Source organism: Bidens hawaiensis, unplaced genomic scaffold, assembly GCF_021521415.1.
Source record: "Bidens hawaiensis isolate Kalapana, Puna unplaced genomic scaffold, B.hawaiensis_p1.1 tig00026586_1, whole genome shotgun sequence".
NCBI lineage: Eukaryota > Viridiplantae > Streptophyta > Magnoliopsida > Asterales > Asteraceae > Bidens > Bidens hawaiensis.
The window spans coordinates 59,742-68,810 of record NW_027494265.1 but is presented as its reverse complement, the minus strand read 5'-3'; the positions used below and the strand labels follow the sequence as shown (position 1 = coordinate 68,810).

At 35.0% G+C, this 9,069-nt stretch overlaps 1 protein-coding gene across 1 annotated transcript; it reads right to left on the bottom strand.

The window, feature by feature from the left end:
* Positions 1 to 5,804: 5,804 nt before the first annotated feature.
* Positions 5,805 to 7,739, bottom strand: LOC143573554 (cytochrome P450 76C1-like). Its single transcript, XM_077058401.1, has 2 exons — positions 6,710 to 7,739; positions 5,805 to 6,425 (listed from the first exon to the last, which is right to left on the bottom strand). The coding sequence occupies exons 1-2, from the start codon at positions 7,643 to 7,645 to the stop codon at positions 5,805 to 5,807; spliced, it is 1,557 nt and encodes a 518-aa protein (XP_076914516.1). The 5' UTR covers positions 7,646 to 7,739.
* Between the last annotated feature and the right edge of the window lie 1,330 nt (positions 7,740 to 9,069).

Here is a 9,069-nt window from a genome sequence, read left to right as displayed (position 1 = left end):
ATATGATAAAATTCAATGAACGATATTTATAGGTTTATGATAAAGACAAAATTAAATTATGAATGTAAAACAATTTTATTCTCAAATATTTATTCAACATCCATGCATCCACAGAGTTTTCATCCATTTTTTTCAAAACTATAATAAAAAACGTGTTTTATTCATGTTAACTTTATATATGATTTTCTTTTTTTTATGTCATTCATAATGAAACATCTTATCAATTTTTTGTTAAAATTCGCTACTCCCTTAAAAAAATATAACTACAAGTTACAACTTATAAAATTACTGGGTGCATCTTTTTTCGTGATTAAGAAAACATTACGTGAGAATACATCACTATTTGTATGAATATTCCATTAGAAAATATATTTTGACCTTATAAAACCATTATATTTGATAAAATACAGTTTTAAAAAAAATAAATAATCATTTAACTTGTATAGTTTAATTGTATAACTTTTAAGCCTTCCGTGAATCACACGGTTCTAAAGCTAGTTACTTGTATAAAATGAAAATAAATTAAAATTTCACCCAAAATCATCTTATTATGACTGAAAATGTTCCAAAATTCGGTGGAAACACTCAAACGTGGAAACTATAATTTGAGTAGACCTTGATAAAATAACGAATGGCTTGTATTTTATTTTCTTTAATTGGAAAAGGATTAGAACAGATATGGTACGTTTAAAATTGTGGATAGCAATTTATGAGAAAGATAACCCCAACTTTGCCATTGACTTAAAAAAGTAGACTTCCATGCTTGATTAGCACGGCTTTGGGAATGCTTATATATTTAGTACCAGCCACTTGAGAAATCATATACAAAACCAATCGTTGATAAATAAACAATACATGCATATCATGTGGCATGCAATTACTCATCTTCTTATGCTGCTGTTTTTCATGTTATATTCAGAAGAAGCCACTGCCACTCATTTCAACAAATCATTAGAAGGAAAAGATTTGCTTGCACCCATATTGGTGGCAACAATATGTAAATGCCACTGATTTCAACAATTCATCATTAGAAGGAAAAGCTTTGGTTGCAACTAATTGGTGGCCACAGTATGTAAATGCTTCCAGACATTGTATTTGGGATGAGATCCTCTGCAATGAAGCAGGAAGTGTCATCGAGATAAACATTTACAGTCGTGAGAAGCAGCTTGAAGGTAATCTGGGAAGCCTTGACATGTCTTCATTTCCAAACCTTCTTAGCCTTATTATTGATAACTGTGGTCTTGAAGGAAGCATCCCAGAGCAGATTGGTTTGCTCTCAAATCTCACCTCTCTTTCACTTTCCGGTAATCGACTCTCAGGTACCTTACCTGCTTCCCTTGCCAGTCTCACCCATTTACAAGTCCTTGATCTTTCTAGTAACAATTTCAGTGGCCAGTTACATGTTGCCCTCACCAATCTTACTAGTTTAAAAAGTCTTGATCTTTCTGATAACACTTTCAGTGGTGAGTTACCTGTTTCCCTTGCCAATCTCACCCATTTAATATACCTTGATCTTAGTGAAAACCAACTTACGAGTCCAATCCCACCATCTTATGGTTCCATGCTCAATCTCACAGTCCTACAGTTGAGCACAAACCATCTCAATGGATCCATCCCAAATGAAATTGGTAATTTGCAATTCCAAATGGGGTTGTGAATATTTAAAATAAAGCTAAAAAAAGAGCAAACCCGCAGTTTTCTGCCACTTAAGTCTTTAAACATGATCACAAAAAGTACAAAAGTACAAATGCATTACAGACTTGATCATCCACGCTGTTAGCCATGTGGGGTCCCCTTGCTCGCGTCTCATTACCATTAAGAAACGGACCACAAGGGACACGCCACATGTAAGCCCTACAGATGAAATTTTGCATACTCACCTATGATGATGGTTTGGTGTATTGCTTGATAACGGGGGTATGTCATGTTGTGGGAAACACTGGCTATAAATTAATTGTACCTTAATCATATCTAATGGCTGCTTGGTAGACTTTGATGCTTAAGCTTAGGTGGATAAACAATACCCTTGATCGTCTTAACTATTCATGAAAAAAAAAATATAGCAACAAAAAGTTTTAAATCTGCTAATTTTGAGGTTTAAGTCAAGTTGGGTGGTCTGGTCCGGTAAAAGCTGAAAATAAGCTGGTCTAAATTGTGTAAACCACTGAGTAAAAAAATTGTAGGATCATATTTGTCCCAGTAAAGATTAAGGCATGGGTTTAAGTGGACAACAATATCGGTGATCGCGGTTTTTGCGTTTTCCTGAGCTTTAAAATTAACCTATATGTTTGTTAGACTGTAATTTTCTGATTCTGATCCAACTGCATCAAACTTTTTCAGGGACGAAAATAAGCATAAGTGTGGGGATATTTGATATAATGCTAAATATATATGTTTCTCGTGTATATTTTAATTAATATTTTAATAGTTTTTGTTCGTTTTTAGTCGAGATTTGTATACTACTAACGTTTTTTATGTTACGTAGGTTCCGGGGTTTGATCGTGATGAAAAAGGGCGAAAAACGAGCTAAAACGAGCCGAAACGGAGATCCGGAACGCATCAGGAAGGAACCGGTCAGACCGGGCCGGTCTGACCGCCCCCCATGGAGGAGCACGCCGCGCCGCGCGAAGGCAGAAGGCCAAAAGCCCTTGGCGCGGCGCCTAGGCACAGCTGGGCTAGATTACTTTTGTTTTTGCTTCTTGTCGGGCCTTGTTTTGGGTATTTAAACACCTTTAACTTAATCCTGACATAACCTTAAGCCACCAGCCGAATTAGAGAGTCTTTGGAGCCATCTTACGAGTCTCGTGGTGATTTTGAAGGCAAGAGAACATCCGGTGAAGAGCTAGACGTTTAAGATCGAAGAATACGGGTTTTATCGCCTTTAATCTTTCGTTCTTTATTATTTCACCATGTTTTCAGTTTGATTTAGACTATATGATGCTAGGCTAAATTCCATAGACTGCCTAGGTCGTGATGAACCTTAGTTCGGTTTGTTTTTATTTGGATTTTTGCTTCGTTATGAATTTTATGTTCTAAGTAAACGGTTGAGTTTGATTTAATTAATGCGTTTGATTGCTTGGTTTTGTCTACTTGAATTTATTGTTTCACATTGCCCTTGTTTATTGTTTCATAGGATAGGGTTTTGTTAGGTCATTTACTGTGTGTTCTTGACTAGTTTGTGATTAATATTGATTAAATCATAGAAACAATAAAATCAAGTAAATAGATAAAAGTGAACTGCCAGCCTAGAAAGCTGTAAGGTGATAGGTTGTTGATAGATCTTTGCTTGTCGGGATTGCTAGATTTAGTTCTTCGTAAGGAGTCCGTTTATGTTTGATTGCCAGCTTAATCTATTAAATTAATTGAGTCTGCTTTGCTATCTTTTGAATTCCGCGCTGCAAGGTAGTTTTTCGTCATAAAAGATACTTAGACATAAGCGATTAAATAATCGTAAGGAAGTTTAATATAAAACTGGTGAGTCTTAAAACTTGTTAGAAATCCATAGGCGTCTTCTTGAAGTTCAAGGGTCCTGTTCGGGTTTTCTATCAAGGGTCGATTTTATGATCCCGCTTCCATAACTTGCGTTTTTCCATTTAATTAATAACCGTAACTTTGGGGATTCCGGCCTGGGTAGTTATTTTCATCATCTGATGTAATCCAAGTTTTCTAAATTGTTTATTAGTTAAAATTAATTAGGTTTAAGTTTTATTAATTAATTAATAAGTAATGATTATGTTTTATTATTATTATAATAATTAGGGTTTGTTTTATTATTATATTAATTAGTTTATTGATAGTTAATTATTTTTAGAGTTTTAATTAATTAGTTTTAAAATCCCCCTCAAATATTATTAATAAATAGCCATGTCTTGTAGTTGAGTCTAATTTGCTAGTTTCGTAATCTTAAGAGTCTCGTGGGTTCGATATCCGGACTTACTTAGCTGTACTAGAGTCGACCGGTTCACTTGCCGGTTAGTAGTTTAAGGGTCTAGAGTATTACTTAGTGTCTAGATTAGTATAATTTTAGTTATTTATTTTATAACTACTTTTAGCAAATCATACGTCTATATATAGTTGATTAATAATACATAATAATATTTCACGAGGTTTTAATTATTATACATGGTATCAAAACCTTAGGGTCATGTCATGTTTCTTTCTCGTCTTCTCATTCTCGCCTTTGCCCCGGGGACGCTTGTATCACATATATAGTTGACTACGGTCTACTTGCTGCCTTTATTTCATCAACCACTTATATTATGATCTACCCCCACCTACTGCAGTCTTCTTCGCGACGCTCATGACCTAATTTTATAGTCTCGTTACTACACGCCTATGGGCCGAAGTAAATACCACCCCCATGAGTAATATGCCCAGTTCATTTTTTGATGAACGCCTTCAGTATCCTGACCTGCCGATGATATTTTTCTTTCTGTCCGGTTCCGAGCATATTTACAAAACCCGTTTTTGAAACAATTTTTTGATCTTTAGTTTTTTATCCCATTCATGAAGGTTATTTTTCCTTTGTAATTTCTTTAGTTTTTTCTCCATCTTTTGTTTCAAAAAAAGAAAAGGTTTTATTTGTTATTATGTTGTTGTTGTGTTGCCAAGTTGTTGCTTCATCAGACTCGGTCATAGCTCCCGCCGTCCCAATCGAAGTTCATGTCAGCATGCCTAGTTGACTACCCACGGTCAAGATGCCACCGATCTTAGGTCTTACAACCGATCAAGTTCCTGCTCAATGTCACAACCGATCATGTATTTTCACAAGCTTTGCACTCCAGAGCGTCCGATTTTCTCATGTTCGTGAATATATTAGAGAATATATTAGTAGCGTTTGAGTACTATATTGTTATCATAATTTGAAAATTGTATTTGATATATTTTCTTGTATTTATCTCATTATACGTTTATATATAGTTGGTTACTAGCTAATATATAACACATCACGAGGTTTTCGTTATTCTACTTGAAGGGTTGTTGACCTTGGAGCAACAAGATTGCTCGACCCAGATTCTTCCAACGAAGCAATAATTGCAGTCACTTTGGGATATATTTAGCTCCAGGTATTTCTACCTAACGCTATTGCATCGGGTACTTCTACATAAAACTGCATGAATTCTGCAAGTTTTACAGATTAATATTACTATAACTATTAAGTACTGACCCCTCTAGATTTTAATATTTAAAGGAATACCAAAAAGCAACGGGTCAACCCTTTTACTTGTTACATGGATCTTTGACGTATATTTAACTGACCCATTTGAACCCGAATCTCGTTTTTGGCTCATCATGTATGACTAGGCAATATTTCTGTTAGTGTACCATCTTAACATTTTCAGCACTTGTGCTTAGTATAACTATAACCATCTGCTGGCAATACATCGAGCATATCGCTGACCCCTTCAATCTTCAATAGCTAATGAAGTATACTATTATAAATTATATTAAATGGTTTCATGCTGTTTTGTCATTAGTGTGTAATTAGATTTTGTGTTCTTTAATCTACCCGACCCGGATTCCTTTCAAAACTCATGAACCCGCCATTGCCAATCGATGTGTCACCATAATGAATTCATTTTTAATACTGCTTAATGAATCATCACAGATTTAATACTGCAACATGAAAAAACAAGATTTCTAAACCCCTTGAAAGATAGATATATATATATATATATATATATATATACAAACAGACAAGAAGCTTCAAATGCTTTATTGATTACTAACAAACAGGGTTCCAAGATATATGATTTATAAAAAAGAAAATGCAAAGAAAACAAGAGAATAAAAAGTGGTTTATATCACAAGTAAAACTTTGCATCAGCTAATCTTTGAGAAGGTATAGCAACCAATGGTTTCCTTTTCTTGGTCACAAATCCAAACTCATCAGAAAGCTCAAACTCTTCATCCTTTGGTACGCTCCACTCAAAAGAATGCAAGAGGGACGCTAATATATACATCAGCATCTTTTCCCCAAGGGGGATCCCCGGGCATATTCTTCTTCCTGATCCAAATGGTAAAAACTTCAAATCATTTCCCTTGTAATCCATTTTTCTGTTTAAAAATCTATCTGGTTTAAACTCCAATGGATTGACCCAGTTCTTGGGATCCCGTTGGATCGCCCAAATGTTCATATACACAATACTTCCCTTTGGTATTGTGTATCCGCCCAACGTGCATGATTCATCTGGGCATCTCTGGATTAAAAGAGGAAGAGGTGGGTGTATCCTAAACGTCTCCTTAACAACCGCATCTAAATATTGTAACTTTGGTAGATGATATTCTTCAACAATAGTGTTCATACCAATAATCTCTGTTATTTCTTCCTCAATCTTAGTCTTCACATCTGGATGTTTCAAAATCTCCGCCATCACCCACTCTACCATTGTTGATGCCGTGTCTGTTGCTGCTGCCAAAACATCCTGATATAACATTTTTTGATTGTTTAGTAATTCAATTTGTACATTTTAGTTTTACAAAAAAAAAAGTAACAAAAAAAATAAAAACAGCAAACCTACATAGTAATTCCCACAAATAGCAAAAAACTATTAGTAGGGTCTGGGGAGGGTGTGATGTAGCAACCTTACCTCTATCCATGGGGACAGAGAGGCCGCTTCCAGAAAGACACCCAGGTCCAAAGCAAGCAACATACAAACATACATGTATCAATAGCAACAAAATAACTGGACCTTTAGTATTAACTTACAAATAATAGGGCCTTTATTTGATCGATGTCAATTGACGTTGAAGCATCTTTCTGGTCTTTAAGCTCTAACATGATCTGGAGAAAATCCTTCCTTACATCAGCTGCACCTCCCACGTTTCTGGCGTTAAGATTGATTCTTTTTTCAATTAGATGGTCAAATACCCTATCAAGCTTTTCCATTTGCTTCCGGGCCTCCTTTTGTCTTCCCTGTAGATCAAACCGTGATAAAATCGGTATAAAATCGGAGATATTTGGTGCTCCCAGTAACTCAGCAATTTTGAACTCGACTTCTCGAAACCCATCTAAAATATCCCCAAAATCACTACAACCCCATAACATGCTCGTTACAACATTTAATTCTGTGTCAAAAGCAATTTCATTGATATTAACCTTTGTCCCCATCCTAGCATAAACATCCCTTACTGTTTTTCTCACCTCATTTACTCTAAAATCCTGACAAGCATCAAGATTTGAATTGTTCAACACTTGGCTAACCAAGAGTTTCCTCATGTTACGCCAGTGTGTGTTGTTGGACCATGCAACATCAATGCCACCATAGGTGATAGTTAATGCTGTGATCGGAGGATTGCGATTAGCAAAGGTCTGGTCAAGTTCACGAACCACAACTTTTGCTAGGTCCACAGAGTTTACCACAACATGTAACTTACTTCCGAGCCACAGGCTAAAGATAGGACCATATTTGTGAGCCATCTCGGTGAATCTTTCGTGTAAGTTGGAGCTCAAAAATGGAAGGTATCCGAAAATCGGTATGCCATAGGGGCCTGGTGGTAACCGATTTCTTCCATTTTTTGTAGATGAGACGACGTGTTTGTACCAAAGAAGTACTAGTGTTGGAACAAAAATGGTAAGAATCGTGCGAGCAAGCTCGTCTCTATTGTTTTCGACTTTCCACCACCATGACCAGTAGTTGATCATTGTGAGATAAGTCTTATCTTTGAAATCTGATTTTGGTTGTGGTATAATGATACGAAAGCATGAATTAAAGGTCGTTATATATAAAGAAGTAGTGGTGTATTCTTCACCATATATGAGTGTCGTGTGAGAATACGTGACTACTAAGTGGCCACCCACATGTAGGCGGATGATAGTGTTGATAGATTTGGAACCTTCCTACCAAATGGGACTTATCTATAAAATGCACTTAAGACAGTAACAACACACATATTCTTTTTTCACAATTAGAGTATAAGATAGTTTACCGTATTTTTAGGTGTGTATGAGCATTCCCAATTCATTTCCATCTCATCTTTAAAGTTCAGAAAAATCACCTTAAAAACATCATCTCATTCCATTCTCCATCGCCATATATTTAGGAAAAACTAGAGTGAATCCTCATATGTTAGGATTCGCTATTTATTATCCCAAATTCAAGCAATCTAGTTACATGATAACACATTATAAGTGTATGTGGGAGTTTATATAGGAATAAGATCCGGTACATATGAATTTAACATGCTAAACATACACGTAACTAGAGCAATTATTAATACTTTACATACAACTTATGCATGAAGTAGAGTCATTATCCAACAAAAAATAGAGTAAAGTAGGAGTAATATTTACTCTAGTTCAAAAAAATATAGAGTACTAATAATGATTTTAATATTAGTATAATTACTCCGTTATTTATTTGTATTAATCTTCACTACATACCTTCAAGTGCTTATATGGGTTTATATGAAATATGTCTGGTATTAAACGGCGTGGTTATGATTATATTTTCTCATTCCTAGGTATTCTACATAGGGTTTTTAACATCAAAATTGTAATGGTTAAAAGCGAATATGCGGCTATTATACATGTAACTTAGATGTGAAATCATCAAAACTACTACGTAATTTAAATCCCTTTTTTAATCCTAGTAATAGTTTCCTTTATAGATTCCAGCGACTTCCCTTATTCTTCTCAATCAATGTCCATACCTCTATTCTCCAAAATAAATAAATAAATTTGTGACCAGGGTTTGTATCAATCCTATTTGATTCCATCAAACATCTATAGCAAGGGTCAAGAAAACGAAACAGAATGGGAATGGTCCAAGTGTTCCCAGGTTAAGCAAATCATCTTTCCTTGTATCTGGTCACAAAATATGGAACCAAACATCTGTGAAATTATCAATTCTATGCTAGATAAAACATAGCACTAATTTTACTATCTCAACAAAATTGAGAAAAAAAACTTCAAGAGAAAATACTCAATACTAATGCAAACATTCAGAAAGAGACATCATAGACACGGGATCAAAATCAGTAAAATTCAACATAAATATCCCAAAAATGTTTAAATCATACTATTTGCAGTGTTGACTTATAAATTTAGTGGGTTACACTTAATCCCCA

Bases quoted from the DNA above. Each gene is read 5' to 3' on its own strand.
- LOC143573554 (XM_077058401.1), bottom strand. From the start codon at position 7,645: ATGATCAACTACTGGTCATGGTGGTGGAAAGTCGAAAACAATAGAGAC. The intron at 6,426-6,709 runs GTAAGTTAATAC...ATGTTATATCAG, and splicing joins AAATAAAGGCCCTATTATTT to GATGTTTTGGCAGCAGCAAC.